Source organism: Fundulus heteroclitus, chromosome 19, assembly GCF_011125445.2.
Source record: "Fundulus heteroclitus isolate FHET01 chromosome 19, MU-UCD_Fhet_4.1, whole genome shotgun sequence".
Lineage (NCBI taxonomy): Eukaryota > Metazoa > Chordata > Actinopteri > Cyprinodontiformes > Fundulidae > Fundulus > Fundulus heteroclitus.
In genome coordinates, this window is record NC_046379.1 from 19,085,394 (window position 1) to 19,102,574 (window position 17,181).

The 17,181-nt window shown below is 37.9% G+C and overlaps 1 protein-coding gene across 1 annotated transcript; it reads left to right on the forward strand.

Moving 5' to 3' along the window:
* Positions 1-1,046: 1,046 nt before the first annotated feature.
* Positions 1,047-16,680, forward strand: LOC105925621 (serine/threonine-protein phosphatase PP1-beta catalytic subunit). The gene is made up of 8 exons (XM_012861570.3): positions 1,047-1,142; positions 7,815-7,946; positions 11,858-12,088; positions 12,175-12,279; positions 12,391-12,462; positions 12,633-12,784; positions 14,860-14,994; positions 15,098-16,680. Exons 1-8 carry the CDS (start codon positions 1,091-1,093, stop codon positions 15,200-15,202), a joined length of 984 nt encoding a protein of 327 aa, XP_012717024.1. The 5' UTR covers positions 1,047-1,090; the 3' UTR covers positions 15,203-16,680.
* Positions 16,681-17,181: the final 501 nt, after the last annotated feature.

Here is a 17,181-nt window from a genome sequence, read left to right on the forward strand (position 1 = left end):
ATGGAGATTTTAGAAGCTTCTATTTTGTTATTGTTTTTTTTTTTAATTGGCATTCAGGTCAAAGGTTCGTCCAGAGCTCCTTGTGTGTTTGCTGTGTCCTCACATGGCTCGGTGTGCCACGTGCTTTCCTGTGCTTTTCCTGTGATTAAAGAGTTATCAGTCCTCTGTGATATGTTCAAAGCTCAGGGTCTAGTTTTCAAAGCAAATCCCGCTTTGAATTTGTTTCACAACTTTTTTTTTTCCTGATCTGTCTTTTTGATTATTTAACAAGTTCTTCAGCAAACCTCTGAGGCCTCACAGAATCGCTAGATTTGTACTGATATCACATTACACACAAGTGGACTCTATTTATTAATAAGATGGCTTTTGAAAGCAGTTGTTTCTACTGGAAAGTTTGAATTTACACCACTGTTCTTCATAGAAATTTTGAAAAAAACGTTTAGCATTTTCCCTCCACCTTACAATTATGTGAAGCTTTTAGTTGGTCTATCACATAAAATAACAATAAAATACATTGGAATTTTGTTGCACTTTTGATGTGGCAAAATATGAAAAAAGAACATTGAAGGCAAGGCAATGCAGCAAGGTGACACTTTTTCTTTTTAAAGCTAACGTAGCTGTTATTCAGATAAATGTTTATTCACCAGGTAATCCTATATTTTTGTGGCTGAAAAACAAACAAATTAAATTAGTTCAATTTTTCTACAGACAAACGGGATAAATTGAATTGGGGAACTGATTTTATGTTGGTAAGACAAATTCTGTAAATAATATTTTGAAGATGTTTTCCCTTATTTTACTTTGTAATAATTTAATGTCTACAAAATGCAGCGTTGTCATTTATATTTTAATTGTAACAATGGTACATTTTGAGTTTTATAAACATTAATGCAGTATTTTGGACCTCGATTCTGTAGTAATTAGTTTTGATTACAAACTTTCCTTCTGAATAATATTGTTTAACCTGCTTGCGTGAGTTCGTCATTTCATTATTGATTTGCGTCGTTCTCGTTCGGCCTCAATAGCGCCCCCCAGTGTCCGCTGCGTATATCAACCAGCTGAAATTGTGGTGTTCAACATCAGTGTGAAGATGGCGGAGGGTGAATTGAACGTGGATAGCCTCATCTCTCGGCTTCTGGAGGGTAAATATTTTTCGCCAGTATGCGTTATTGAGCGGAGGTAGAGGTTCGGGCTCTGTCATATGGCTTGAAAACGTTGAGTGTTTTAGCAACAGCCCCGGGTTTTTTCTTCACAGAGCGCAGGCGAGTGTTAGCAGCTGCGGCTAACGTCAGCCATTGGTACCGTTGTATCGGCTAGCTGCAGTTAGCGTCTCCGTTAGCTGCCTGGCCGTGTTTATAAACACTGTCAGCGGTCAGCGCCTACGTGTTTGGCGCAGTTTCATGGGAGGCCTTAGATAACTTAAGCCATGTAAATTGGCCCAGTTTTTTTTTTAGTATTTGGGTGTATTTTGTACCATGTGGTTTTATAGGTTGTTGTTTTTTGTAGCAAATGTATTTTCTAAACGGTTGGTGTTCAGAAGGAGGGGCAGAGACGTTGCTTCGCCTCAAGCGGATTGTTTGACACGGCCCCGTTACTAACAGGTGGACGGATAATAAACACTGACCATTAGCGCCGTCCTTTTTGCAGAAGTTTCTATATTTTGCCTTATATATTCATGCTAACCCTTGCACAGTAGTGATATGTATCTATGTAGCCTGCCACAATTAAGAATAAAGGGCGTAATAAATACATTGTCCCCTAAATAGTTTAAGCAAATCAATATACCATTAAATGCAGAAAAAAACTGTTCATCATTTAATAAATGATAAATTAATAAATGATAAAGAACTATGAGACATTATTTATTTCAACATCAATCTTTAGGTGTTATTTATTGTTATATTCTCGTTTTGTTTTTGACAATCTTTCATTTTCTACAGATGTGTTTTTTTCTTCCCCATTTAATTTTTTTTTAAATTTAATTTTTGTTTTTCATATTTTCTTAAATTTATGTCTTCCACAAATATATTTACAAAAATTATTGGAAAAATATAGATTTATTTTGGATTTTTTTTTTGTTTGTTGTCCTTGTATATCTTAAACATGGATGTATTTTCTCTTCTAATACATCGTTGTTGTATTTTCCACAATGGATTTATATGTGCCCATTTATTCCCATTTTCCCCCCCCCCCCCCCCATTTTTAAAAGAAAAAGAAATGAAGTGGGAAATAAATGGGCAGAGGGAAATCCATTAAGGGTAAAAGTGCAACAGGGATATATTATGTTAAGCTTTTAAAGTGAATTATTTTTGTTTGTAGTTATACTTTGACTGAATAAGTACAAAGACATTAAAAGGTCTGGGAGAAAGTAATAATTCATATATGAAAGAATAAAGACTTTGACACTAATGATATACTTCTTTGGCTAGATCGGTTTTAACAGCTGATATTTAATACAGACCTATTTCAAAATTCACCTAAATCAGAGAAAAGTATTTTAGTATGAAAACACTACTAGGGTGTAAAGTTGGCACACACTAAAGATCTAACCATATAAACATATTGAATTATATTTTTTATCTAGTCATCACAGTTAGTTTAACAGCAGTGTAAATGTTTCTATTATTTTTAGTAGTAGTGTTTATATGTTTCAGTAGCTCATTATTTTCTGACAGAATATTTTCTGTGTTGCTTAATATCTGTCAGGGATAAAATACAGTGCTTGGACCGCAATACACAACTAAATGTGTTTATTTAAAGATCTCAGAACTTTTTACATCAAGGCTCTTATTGTGAAGGTTTGTTGTTCTGACCCTATAAAGTAGAGGGAGGGGGAAAAAAAACCTAATTCTTAATATATTCTCATGCCAGTAATCTTGCCACGTCTAAGATAGTGTTATAGAATGGCACGCTGCAGTGATTCATGGCTCTCATACTCTCACTAAAAACAAGTGAGACATTTCAGAGCTAGAGATTTTTACTAAGCTATAAAGATTTGTCATTAAGTCTGTGTTCACATCCCCTTTTGAATGTACCTGCTTTATAGAACAGGAGTTTTCTCCCCTGTTGGGTACTCGCAGTTATACTTGAGCACTAAGGACCATGTCCTTGTACTTTCCTCCTAAATCTGTGATACTGGATGGACTTGGCATGTTTGGGGTCGCCAAAATCATGCTTTCCCATGTTTAAAAAGTGTAATTATTTATGTGTGTTTTTCTGTTCATGCTAGATTGGTTTTACATTCATTGTGTATTTGGGGCAATTGTGATTTATTCAGTATAGGGTTTTTTTAGGTTTTGCCTAAAGAAAATCTACAAATTGTCTGCAAGTTATTATTCTATGATTTCACATTATTTATTGGTAATGTTTTGTTTATGTGTTCAAGCTATGTTTTCATCCTTTTAGCTTTAAAAAGTGAAGGAGTCTAGGATTACAGAGTAATTTTAGATGTTTTCAGCTCATTGACTCGAAGTTACCATGTTGAGGTTCTTGGTTGGAACCATGATCCTAAAAAAACACACTTTTTTTATGAATTATAATGATAAAGCAAGAGCAACAAACCAATTTCACACCAGTTCTTGTTTAATAAGAAATCACACACTTTGCACTAATTGCACTAATAACTAATTTGCATCAAATCTAAGGTATAGATATTTTAATATATATTTTATTCACAGGTCATGTATTGCACAGGGCAGGATATCTTATTTAAACAAATGTCTAGATCTGTTTTTTTTTTCTTTCTTTATAGCTTCACACAATAAGATATGTTTTCTGTTAAAACATTTTTCGTTGAAAAAAGATTTGTCAGTGATGGTACACATTTTGTTTGCCAGTTCAGATTATTAATTAATTTTTCTTTTTTTTTGAGGACAATATCGCAAGCCTTATTTATTTATACTAAATTATAATAAATGTAACAAACGTTGACCATAAAAGGATAAAAAAAAAACATGCTGTACGTGTTCAGAGGTAATGATTTTAAATCGATTACAATATTATGTCAAAGAATCAAAGAATGTCCATAATCTTTGCGATTTTTATTGGGCAGTACATTAAATAACATTCTGTATGTTGATGTCTTTAGAAATCAAACACACTGGGAGTTCATAGGTTTGACATAGTAAGTGAAAAGATAAAATATCAAAATTTCAGTCAGTAGTTTAAGGAAAGCTGACCGATTGTTTAATTGCTAATAGTTATTACTTAGTAATGTATGAACAAAAATGCCAATAATTTGATGATGATGCCAGTCACCTCCACCCCCTTAAAAAAATAAAACACGACCACGGTTTAAAAAAAAAATTCTCGAGGAAACCCTGAACCATACACACTGACTTAGCGCTGCACACAAACTGCTGTGGTTTTTGAGTCACAGATCCATGTCAACACTTCAATTCAGCTTTTGCCACTGGGTGATCTTATAAACCTAATCTACTCTAAAAGAGAGCCAGTCTGCAGAGTGCCAGCAGTGAAAGATTCAGTGTTAAAGCCAAGCAGGCTAAGCGTCCAAGCTTACTTACTTACTCTGCTGATGAGGTTTGCTAATGAGCCCAAACTCTGCTTAATGTTAAGCACTGGATTTGGGTGTAAAGTAGAGGGCTACTTGTATATAACAACTCTAGCATTTAGCACCAGTAATACTGAAGTTTTGAAATGTTTTATCTCGTCACATTTATCATCTCTGATTGTTTACCGTTTAATTTATTGTCTAACCAATATCACACATTCAGTTACATGACTAACCAGAATGCAACAATGAGGAAGTTTGAGTAATTTACATGGTGCTTATGTGGGTAGAGATGAGGGGTCGGAGTCTGGTTGACTTTTAAAATTCAACAGGCCAGGTTGCATCAGATGGATGTAGGTCTGGGTGATAAATTGATTTTTATTGATTCAATTCTATTTTGAAAATCAACTTGTGTGTTTTTTTTTTTTTTTTTTTTTTTTTTTTTTTTTGCTAATGCACCCTTTAGTCCCCCATTTAACTTTACACAATAGCAGTCCTGGAAATGGAACTTGTTTTGGTAAAAGTATGTAATGTGGACTATATCTTTAGGGAAAATATATTGTGGACATACTCCAAGAAGGAAACTTTTTTTCTTTGCCCTAAGAAGAGGCAATTTAATTTATTTTTAGACGATTGAAGTTACACAATTGAAGTAAAGCGTTGTCTTAGATATATATACTCAAACTAGCTCATTGTGTAAAACCAATAGCAGCAAACATTTTCTTTTTTTTCTTTTTTTATTTCCATCGTTTAAAAAGGTAGAGCCTACCATCCTGTTTTATAAATACGTTTCCCAGCTTGTATTTAGTTGCACTCTGAATTTAGGTCAACTCTTAGGCAAGATGATTGGGAAAAACAAATGTTTTTAAAAATAATTTCTTCAGTTTGGTTTTAGAAAACGAAGGGGAGAAAAAAAAATTATTTATCGGATTAGGTATAATGGGAGATTTTATTTTTAAGCCGTATCGCCCAGCCCTAGGTTCTCGCCAGCGCATTTCAGCGTAACGGCATACATTGAGAGTTGTCAAAATGACTCTGAAATTAGACTGTGACGGTCAGTATTAATGGATGTTTGAGAGCAACATAAAAAGGTCAATAAAGTTCTTGAATGTGCATCAACAAAGTTATAAGCCTTCTGGACAACACATGCTAATGCTAGCTGTTATTAGCTTGTCAAGCAGCCCTATGAGCTGCACTACGCAACATCCTGCCGCGTGAAGGCATCCAGATAAGCAGTGACCCCCGCCAGCCATCCCACCTTACACTGGAAAAAAAAATTCCTGCTGAAGACCTTTGTCACCTCTTTGGGCTTTTTGACCCATAACACCAAATATTGGCACAGAACTGTCCAAAAGCGTCTAACAAGGAATGGACAACACCGAAGTCAAATCAAAGCCTGCAAGTCTTATTTGCCGAGACAGTGTTGCAGTTTTCACAGAAAACAACATTAGCCGTCACTTTTCCACTTAGCATACTAATTATGCTAGCAATGGGTGAACACAAAGAACAGACAGCTACTGCTCAGAAGTTCGGAGCCAACTTCCAGGCTCAGAAAAACGCTTCTCTTTGACAAACCACCATCTAGGAGTCAAGCACCCGATCAGGTTATTTGCTGCCATTCAAATTGGCGAAGACCAGCAAGCCTATATTGGAAGGGGAGTTTTTGAAAGAGTACCTGCCTGACGGACACGACTGGTATGTTATGTCCAGAAAGCAAGAACAAATTTGAAAACATTTACTTATTACACGGGACAGTGACTCGCTATGTTGAGCTAATTGATGAAGGCTTAGCTAGCAAGCTAACCAAAAAAAAAAAAAAAAAAAGCTGAGTCATTCATGTTATATTAATTGGCAATGGATGAAAGTAACGATGTAACGGACACTTTTCAGCTTCTAATTTTTATCAGAGGGATTAATAACACTTCACACAAGTGAAAACCAGGAGGGAGGACTTATCTGTCAGGGAGTCATCGACAGATTTAAGCCACCTTGGAGAGCACCACACTATGACTGGATCACCAAATCTGACTGGAAAAAATATCGAGCTGCTGAAAAGAATCCCCAGGAAGCTCTGTGTAAGTCTATATTGCAGCTCCACCGTGTAGCGGAGACACTTGTAAAAGATAATTTAAAAGAGCGAGTGGTCTCCAGCATCGTCAGTTTATTACGTTTCTTGAAGAAAGTGATGCAGATCATCAGGACTTGCTTTTCCACTCAAAGTCTTCTGGATAAGTTAGGGGAAATATGTCAGAGTTTGAGAGCTGTTCTCACTAGAAGTGAATGTGACATTTTAATGCTTTTTACACGTAATACATGCGAGTTTCTCAATTATGTAGACTAATTAAGGAAATGTGTAAAGGAAGCCTTTTCCTGATGTAGAGTAATATGCACAGAAATGCATTCCCAAAGTGTCTCTGCCCATATATTAATTTGCCCCCTTTTCTTTTTCACCAGTTTGATTCTTAAATTGTTAGAAAAACATAACCAATAGAATAAGGATTTTAGTAGCGTTACTGTCTTAAGATTCCTTTTCCTTACAAGCTCAGCAACCCTCCATTGGGCTTTTTAGTGGGCGTCTTGACTGTAAGGGATCACAAAATGGTTAGTTATTACATAATTGCCTGGTTGTGACTTTGTTCATGGTTTGTTTTCATTCTAATGAAGGTTAACAGAGGGTTGATTTCAAAAACAAGATTTAGGATGGTGTGACCGATTTATGCTGTTTATGCTTCTGTTAAGATAACTAGGCTGCCGAAAGAATACAAATGACAAATAACTTCATTAAAAAAATATTTTAACTAAATAAAATATCTCGTCTGTATGTTCTGCCCCATAGACAAAATGAAACTGAAGCAGTTTATTTTTATTTACTTAAATGCTCTCACCTTTGAAAATCTCCTCCTAATTCGGTTTCTAATTCCAGCCGACGTTTGCAGCTCTCAGTTCTCTTTTCACTGCTCTAAGATGGTTCTGTAAAGTAGGCTTAAGCTCACAGTTGAGCTACAAAGCCAACACAGCCCACACCGAGACTGAAGATGTTTGCTCCTCTCACAGCCTCAGCACCAGGTTTCTGAAGTATGACTGAGACTAATCAGTTCTGAGCTGCAGAATCATTACACCCACAGCTCATCTGCTTGCAAGGCAGCTTTTTGTGGTTCATTTTGAAGAGTATTTTCTTCTTTGGTGGAGGGGGGGGGGGTGATTCCATTGGGGGGGGCTCTTCCTGATGCTGCCCCTTCTGCTTCTTGACAGCAGATCCATAGAAGTTGTGAGGCTCACTGACAGGTTTGTTTTGCTCCTGCAGTGCGGGGATGTCGCCCAGGGAAGATCGTCCAGATGACCGAGGCGGAGGTCCGTGGCCTTTGCATCAAGTCCAGGGAGATTTTCCTCAGCCAGCCAATCCTGCTGGAGCTGGAAGCTCCTCTGAAGATTTGTGGTCAGTGTTTTCTGTTTTATATCTTATCACAATTTCCTAACCCTCATGTGCAAAATTTAGCTTATTTACTTGCTAGCAGATATGGTTCTTCTGTCTTGCTTTCTTTTGGGTTCCAGATACATTTTTATTACCGTACTGCAACATTTGTTTTTTTGTTCCCATTTGTAATCATTATTCTGTCCGTTTACCCATCGGCACAGCTAAAAAGAAATTCCTATGAATTAAGTTATTTATCCATTATTTGAATTGGTATGAAAATGGGTAATTTTTTAATATGAATAAAACTGGCTGGTTGCAAACAAAAAAATCTAAACAATTTCTGATCAGTGAAGGCACTCAGAAAGGGAGGGGGGGAGAGGTAAAGCACTTTGAATGTTATTAATTATAGTTGTTAAATAGTAATCCAAATACACCAAAAATCATCTTTGGCAAGTCAAAGCTTTCTGAAACCGTAGATCATTATATCCCTACTGATAACTATTATGAACAGTCAACTGCATTGGGTGTATCTTTTGATTCTAGGGCAGCAGGTAGGTATACGCTCCAGGCTGCCCCTGTTACTGGCAAAAAGTGAATGCAAAATTCATAAAATTGAAATGCCTCACATGAAAAACATTTTCTGCTTGTTTTCATTTTTGCTGCAAAAGTTTATTTCAAAAGTACTGCTCAGACTGATGAGCTCCAACATTAATACCCATTACCAGATAAAGTGATAAATGTTGCTTTGCCTGTATTCATGACGCAGTATTTCTTGAAATCTTTGTGTCCTGAAATGTGTTCGCTCTACGAAGCCTCAGGAGTTGTATACAGAATACAAAACAGTAAAAGGATCGGTCTCCAAGTAATTTATATTTCAGCTTGATAAAACATTCAAGGGACAGGCTTAGTTTGTAGACGGCCTTTGTTGGAATCCAAAGCGACTCAAAGGTCTTTGTAGCAAGTCTCCTGGTTCAAGCTGCCAAAGCGCATCCCACAGATCCTGGGTTTATTCTTCGAGGTCTCAGAGCTCTTTCTGTTGTTACAGTCTCAGCCACGCTACATTGTGCGGCAAAATAAGTCCTCTGATCATGAAAGGGATGAAGCCAAAAGATGTTCTGTATAGATTAGACCAAAACCAAATCTTATGGCCTAAATAAAATGGAAATACCTCATGGAAATGGTTCTTTAGCAGGCACAGATAAGCGAGTAATGCTAACAACAGCGCGACCAGGTCTCTTAATAGTGCTTGTTGCAGGCAACTTTTTTTCTAATTCTTAAACGCTGAAATTGGGGATAGCTGAAGGAAGCTCGTTCATTTCAGGATGGCATAATCTTTACCTTGAATTTAGAAAATGGAGATGGGTGGCACTCCTGCAAATTTCATTTTATACATCATTTTAAATGCATTTACTTTTCTGCCGCCACTGTCTGAAAGCACGTCTCGCACATAGGGTAGCCTTCTTCCACCAAGCAGTATTACCATATCGCTGAGTTTATTCTTTTAGACAGGGGGAAATTTGGGGCCCTCGCCTACTTCCGCCATCATGCAATCTGCAGAGCTACACGGCGGGGTTCATGAGGGGACAGATGGTGATACAAGACCTGGACGATCTGACCACTCTGCTCTCTGATGATATTTAAAGATTAAAAAAGAAACTCTTATACCGCAGGAAGAACGGTATGACGGAAAACTTTAGTGGTTTTGAAACTTACTAATTCTAATTAAAGTAAATCTACAGTTTGTTTTTAACTAGACATTTAAACTAAATGCATTTGGGGTTTTGACTGTAAAATGACAACATGAAAAGTTCAAGGGAGAGGTAGGTTTTTATTTTTCAAAAACACTGTACCCTAAATGCCATTAATGGACTTTAGAAAACACGACCTGACACTAAGCTGATGTGATTTCACTGCAATGGCCAGCTCCCTGTCTGCAGAGCATCTCAACATTTTCTTATCTACTGTGTTTAATCTCTATCCGTGTTTTTTACTGTAATAGTTGTTCAGGTGTGGGTGAGTGTTGTGCTTCTTAGATAGAAACGGGATATTTAAAAATAGAAAAACAGCAAAAGAAACAAGAGGGCGAGGTTGCGTTTACATTTTAGGACACAGAGTAACCCAGTGTGGCCCTATATCTTCTGCTGCCAGCTGTGGTTTGGGTTTTGGGGAATAATTCTGATGTGCACTGTGGGGGAAAAAAATGTGTGCCTACCAGTTTTCTGAGCTCAAATAAAATATAGGTTTCTGTTTTAGTTGCTTTTACATTTTAATTTGTATTCACAATGTTATCTTATAATGAAACAGTCTCTCAAAAAGACTGCAGGACATAAATTCAGCTCCCTTCTTTGTCACGATGAAGGCGGTTATTGTTGTCCTTTTGTGGTATGAACCTCTTCAGTGATCGGTCTGTACCACTTTGCCAAAATTAGAGCAACTCTTAAGTTGGCGCAAGAGGATATAAAAAGAAGCGGATCTTGGCCGAGTGATGAAATGAGTCTCCCCTGCAGAGACTCTGCTTTGCTGGGAACATCTGGAATTTATAAAGGTCGAGGATGGGAGACTTTGGTCTTAAATCCTGAGAGGACAGATAAAATTAAAGCCAGTTTGTGTGTAAGTGCTGGTGGATAATGTGTTCTTCGTTTTTATGAACAGCCTTAATTGTGATGGATCTTTGTCTCTGTTGCCCCTCTCCCACGGCAATAACTCGTGTTGTTTCTGACATACTTTTCTTTGCAGAACTGGTCTAATTTGGCCACCTTCAAGCATGACTGGCTCGTTTTAGCAGCAGCGTCTCAATTTGATTGAAGTCTGGCCTTTGACTAGGCCATTCAAACCTTTTTTTTTGCTTCAGGTCATTGTCCATCTGCATTACCCGTGTTCTTAAGATGAAGGTCACAAACTGATGGCCGAACATTTTCCTTTTGTATTTTTCTGGTTGAGAGCGAAATTCGCCGTTTTTATGGACTGCGGCAGGTCATCTATGTCCTGAAGCAGCAAAATGTCCTCTGACAGTCACACCATCACACCCAGCACCACGCTTGACTGCTGGAATGATGGTCTTTTTTCCTGACATGCTGTTAGTTTTTGGTCAGAAAACAGGCAGCACACCTGCTAAAAAGCTTCACTTTTGCCACCTCAGAATATTTTCTTAAATGTCTTGAGGATCATCAAGATGCTTTTTTGACAAATGTACGTTAAGGTTTTTTTTTTTTATCTTGAAACTCCACCATTGGTGAACCTTTTTCTTATTGTTGAGTCGTGAACACCGACCTTAACAGGTAGGCGAGGCCTGCAGTGCTGAATATGTTGGAGTCATTTTGGTAGGCTGGTAGGCACTCCTTGGCTGGTTCACAACTGTTTGATGTGGATATTTGCTCTCACTGGAGTTTGCTGGAATCCCAAAGCCTTACAAATGGCTTTCAAAAACCCTTTTCACACTGATGGGTGTCAAGGAACCACATCTGCCCTGGACGGTGGAAATGGCCTGTTTTTTTGTTTTGTTTTTTTCTCTCTTTCTTAAATTAAATCATATGAAAAGTGCATTTTGTATTTAATCAGGACATCTTTTTCTGATCTAAAGATATTTTTGATCTAAATCATCTAAGTGTGACTTAGCCTAAATGTAATATTTTTCTTTCACAGCACTGTGTATCCAGAAAATATATATTACTTTGAAATATAAATCAGCTCACATAACAAGGAAATGTTGCATGAGTCTATGGACATTAGGATTCAGTTTAAATAACTATTTCTTTGACTGTGTGTTTTTTTTTAATTTATTTATTTATTTTATTTTTTTAACAAGCTTTTGCATAGCTGTTCTACCAAACTATGAGCTTTTTTATTTATTTTTTATTTTTTTTTATTTACCATTTAACAATATCCCAATAACAAAAATCCCAACTTCAAACTTTGCATCTCACCTTATCTAGGAGACATCCATGGGCAGTACACCGATCTGCTGAGGCTGTTTGAGTATGGTGGCTTCCCTCCAGAGGCAAACTATCTCTTCCTGGGTGATTATGTGGACAGAGGGAAGCAGTCCCTGGAAACCATCTGTCTTCTGCTGGCCTACAAGATCAAATACCCAGAGAACTTTTTCCTGCTCAGAGGAAACCACGAGTGTGCTTCCATCAATCGTATCTATGGGTTTTACGACGAGTGTAAGTGAATGATTACTCGTGTTGCAAACGGCTCTGAGTCCCTTAACACACCGGGTTCCTAAAAATGTGTGCTCGTGCATTTGCAGGCAAGCGCAGGTTCAACATTAAGCTGTGGAAGACCTTCACAGACTGCTTTAACTGCCTCCCCATTGCTGCTATAATTGATGAGAAGATCTTCTGCTGCCATGGAGGTGAGGGGATAACGTTGGTTCTGTCCTGAAGCAAAATCTACACACTGTTTTAAAATGTATATAAATATGCATCCACTCCAATGGAAAACTTTTTATTTTTTTCTATCTCAGGGCTTTCACCTGATTTGCAGTCAATGGAGCAGATCCGTCGGATCATGAGGCCAACAGACGTGCCAGACACGGGTACCGTTTCTGTCTGCACACACTTCCTGCTTCATCTACACCATGCACCTCTGATCTCTACTAGATGTTTCTAGATTCAAACGTTTAATTCTGGGGAAAAGAGGCTGCTTTTTCATGACTTTTCATCCATTTGCTGCATTGTGTGTTTTATCTCGATGTTCATGGATCAGGCCTTCTGTGCGACCTGTTGTGGTCGGATCCGGATAAGGACGTGCAAGGCTGGGGAGAGAACGATCGCGGGGTCTCCTTCACCTTCGGGGCTGATGTGGTCAGTAAGTTCCTGAACCGCCACGACCTGGACCTCATCTGCAGAGCCCACCAGGTAATCAGGGTGGGAATCTGAAGACCCTGAATGTTACCTCTTCCCTCCTATGCATCATACATACAAGCACCCTAAAGTGCTTAATCCGTTGTTTTGCTCAATTTAATTCCTACAGTGTTAAGCAAATTCGTCCTTTTTTATTGTTTTGATATTTTGTCATATTCTGGTTTTAATTGGGATTTTATACAATTGACCAATACAGGGCAGTAAATAATTTGGAAATGGATGGAAAAAATTAAGATTCTTTATCTAAAAATAAGAAATCTGAAAAGTGTGGTGTACATGTATATTCAGTGGCCTGAATAACAATTTTATAGCACCATTCTTCTCTGAAACTACAGCGGTGTGTCTTTTGGGGTATGTCTGTATCGGTGTTGCATAACCAAAAAAGGCTCACGTCTTCCCCCTTCTTATTAAAACAGCTCCAGCTCAGTCAGGTTGGATGGTAAAGGTCTTTGGAGATCAGTTTTTAAGGTCTTTCCACAGATTATGAATTGAATTAATTATGGACTTTGACTGGGCCATTCTAACACATGGAAATGCTGTGATCTGAACCCGTCCATTATACCTCTGGCTGTATGTTTAGAGTTGTTGTTTTTGCTGTACCTCCACCCCAGAAGCTGCTAAGGTTTGACGTTGTGCCATAGGTTCTTGCTTTCTGCTGATGAATGGAACCGTACTTTGTTAGATGTTAGGATATTGTTTAATAATCCAACTCTGCTTTAGACTTCTCCACAAGTTCTCCTTGGCCAGTCTGTTGTGTTCCTTGGTCGTTATGATGCTGTTTGTTCATTAATGTTTTTTAGCAAAACTCTGGAGGGTTTCACAGAACAGCTGGATTTAAATGGATTAAATTAAACTGTTTACTAATTAAGAGACTGCTGAAGGTAGTTGGTTTCTGTTTCCATCCACTTCACAATTATCTATCCATTTCTGTGACTGTATCATGACACAGAAGAAAAAACAGGTGTGAACACTAAGGGTGTAACAACAAATCGATCTTAATCAATATATTAATGAAATAATTAACAATCCAATTGATGCCGAATGATAATATTGTACATCTTAAAAATGACGATATTGATTGCCTTTTTTAAGAATGCCTGTTACCTGTAGGAGCTTAGAAATATAATGGTCAAATCATATTTATTTGTTTTTTGTGAGTTGATATCAAAGTAAATAATAGTGTCCCGGATTATAAGGCGCACTACATATTCTTCCCAAGTGTGTAATATCACTCCACCCCTCCAGTAGGGTGACCTGACGTCCCCGCCCCGTTGGCGTGGCAATTTAGACAAAACAAACCAACCCCCAGGTAGAGTTTCTTCGCTTACCAAAATCAGAGACGTCCCCGGTTTTCATTAGAGAAATCAAGTCCAGTAACCTTACACAGCTCTCTCCTGACATAGAGCTATCCATCACTGCCGGGAGGACAGAGTAGTTGGAGCAAACTGCCCTGTTTGTGACATTAGGCCAAAATAAACCCAACTTTCATATTGAACTAACTTACTAGGTTTATTGTTGCTAGCATGTACTCTAGTTGCAGGCTGCCTTGCATGAATACACTTCTTTTTTAGACGTTACAGTCAGGCAGTCTCGTAGACAGCTCAGGGGTCCGATCAGGTAGTGATGCAGTGTATCTGTCAGTAAGCACAACAGTAATCATATATAAGATGCGCCGGATTATAAGGTGTATCATAAATTTTTGAGAAACCTAAGGATTTTAAGTGCACTTTATAGTCCAAAAAATACAGTAGATCAGCAGATGATATTGCGTCATATCGATGGGAAGTCGTAACAGACTTTGTCATATCAGCAAATATTATATCGTCATCCTAATGAACTGATATAACATCATATTGTGACAAAGCTGTTGATTTACACCCCTGGTGAATACTAGATACTGTGTTTTAAGCACTATGCATGGTGTTATTGTTTAGAAGGTCTGATTTTTACTGAGGTGGCTTCGTATGCTCTACCCTGACAGCACAGTTAGTTTCTGAGAGTAGCTGAAGAGCTGTTTGTTGGTATCGATCGCCGTGGGCGTTAGAATAACACCACATGTCTTAAAACAGGTTGTGGAGGATGGATACGAGTTCTTTGCCAAACGCCAACTGGTCACACTTTTCTCTGCTCCAAACTACTGCGGGGAGTTTGACAATGCGGGCGGCATGATGAGCGTGGATGAGTCCCTCATGTGCTCCTTCCAGGTAGTCAAAAAGCAAACAGAGCTGTGATGTTTTTTTCAGAACCGATGCATTAGTACAGAAACAATGACTCAGATGTTTATTCTTCTTTTTTTTTTTTCTTAAGATCCTAAAGCCTTCAGAGAAGAAGGCGAAGTACCAGTACGGTGGTGTAAATTCTGGTCGGCCTGTGACCCCACCCCGTACCACCCAAGCTCCCAAAAAGAGGTGAACACCCAGCTGTGGCTTTTCCCCCCCACTCCTTGTCATTTTTTCCATTCCAGATCTGCCATTATGGCAACCCCATACCGCCCCTTGAAGAGAGAAGACCCGGGGCTTATCTGATTGTCCAAATCTTCCTCCTCCATTCAGCCAGCCTCTCGTCAACACCACTGACAGCTCTTTTCTTAATGTGTATGTGTATATAAATTTGCTGTGATTTATCTGTTGGGTTTTTGCCTTTGCGTTAGGATTATTTTGATATGATTAAAAATTAACCTTCTTGGTGGTTTTAATTCTAATGCTACTTGAGGTTTTCTGAGGTTCTGCTATGTAAGGAAATGCTTTGTTTTTGTCAAAGAACAATGTGACCAAGTAACAAGAAGTCTTTTTTTTTTCTTTTTTTTCTTAAAAACAAAATGAAGATTTAACATTATTTTACTTGGACGCTCTTGTGTGTTTCTGTTGGGACTGAGGATGCACTGCAGCACCAAACCAACAGACAAAGGTCTTATTTCAACTTATCACAGCATGTCTAGTACTCTTAGTGGTTCTTGTGCACAAGTACGTTTTTCTAACCATTGATAAAGAGCACCTTCATATTTGTAGAACAGACCAGTTTGAATGAACAAATTAAGCTATTCTGATCGTGGACATCATCTAAACTAAGAAAGTATTTTTTTTTTTCTGTGTCAGTGTGTTCACTCTTTTATGTCCCTGTACCTCGACTCTACATGAAGAGACCTGCCAATTCCTCACACTAACCTGGTATCGACTCATTTCTGTCATTGTCCTCCATTCTGATCATTTCCCCCTCCAATCTTCTCGTTTTGTAGTTGGAGCGAGAGATTTGACGACTGATTGGAATGAGTTATTGTCATAGGGGTTGGCTTGCATTGCTTAAAAGGTAACAAAAATAAAGATGTTACAAGCTTCAGAGACCACCCGTAATATTTGAACTATTTATTTATCAAGTTTGCTTAATATTAGCTTTCTTCTCACCCATTTAGTCGAGGTACAAGGTGTAAAAAAACTAGCAGAGCTGGTAGTGGGCGGGTAGTCTTAGCTTTGCTGTGTGATTGTGTTGCCACCTGGTGTGTCAGTTTGACACTACGGCGCAAAAACAGTGTATGCCTCGTGTTACAGTAAGTATCCAAATAAATGGGAAAGGATTTTTCATGACATTGCCAGTATAAAATATGGTGTTGCTTGGTGTTACCACAGTTACACTGACCAGCATGAAGGCTGGTTGGTGTCATCTTTAGTTTCTGCTGCTCATAAGATGCTTTTGCATTTCTAAATGAAGCACTTACTACTTCGCCTTTTTTTTTTTTTTCTTTTTTTCCATTTTCTTTTGTTGTATTTATGTTTTTTCACTATCAATTACTTTCAATTTGCTTAACTTATTTCCTTGGTGTTACCAAAAGCCGTTTTGCAGTTTGTAAAAGTTTATTTGAAAGTGAATACATTCAATAAAATTGATGAAAGGAATACTTGACTTTATTTATTTAACATGTGCCTTGATATCTATTGGAAATTATCACTCACGTTTGAAGTAGAAGCTTCTGGGATAATTGTGAAAATACAGAGACATTTTACTTTTTGTAAATATTTAAAAATGAGGACTGATTGAAAGTTCATGTTGACCAAACTGATGCCTGTGAATGAAGAGAAGATGAAACGGTATGTTGAATCATCTGGATAACCACAATACTTCAGTCAGTCATAGTATTGAGAATGACACAAATATTATATTTTCACATGATCTGCTGCCCTCTGGTTTTCATGTGTGTATGTCAGATGTCATCACATACGTACAGAAATACAATTGCAATCATATGAGTAACAAAAGCTTTTAATGACAGAATGAGTTAATGCAGCAAGTCAATATTTGCAGTGTTGACCCCTCTTCTTCAGGGCCTCTGCAATTCTCACTGGCATGCTCTCAGTCAACTTCTGGACCAAATCCTGACTGATAGCAGTCCATTCTTG

Coding starts and splice junctions, on each gene's coding strand:
- LOC105925621 (XM_012861570.3), top strand. CDS start 1,091: ATGGCGGAGGGTGAATTGAACGTGGATAGCCTCATCTCTCGGCTTCTG. Junction 12,785..14,859: donor TCATCTGCAGAGCCCACCAG/GTAATCAGGGTG, acceptor GTCTTAAAACAG/GTTGTGGAGGATGGATACGA. Junction 14,995..15,097: donor CCCTCATGTGCTCCTTCCAG/GTAGTCAAAAAG, acceptor TTTTTTCTTAAG/ATCCTAAAGCCTTCAGAGAA.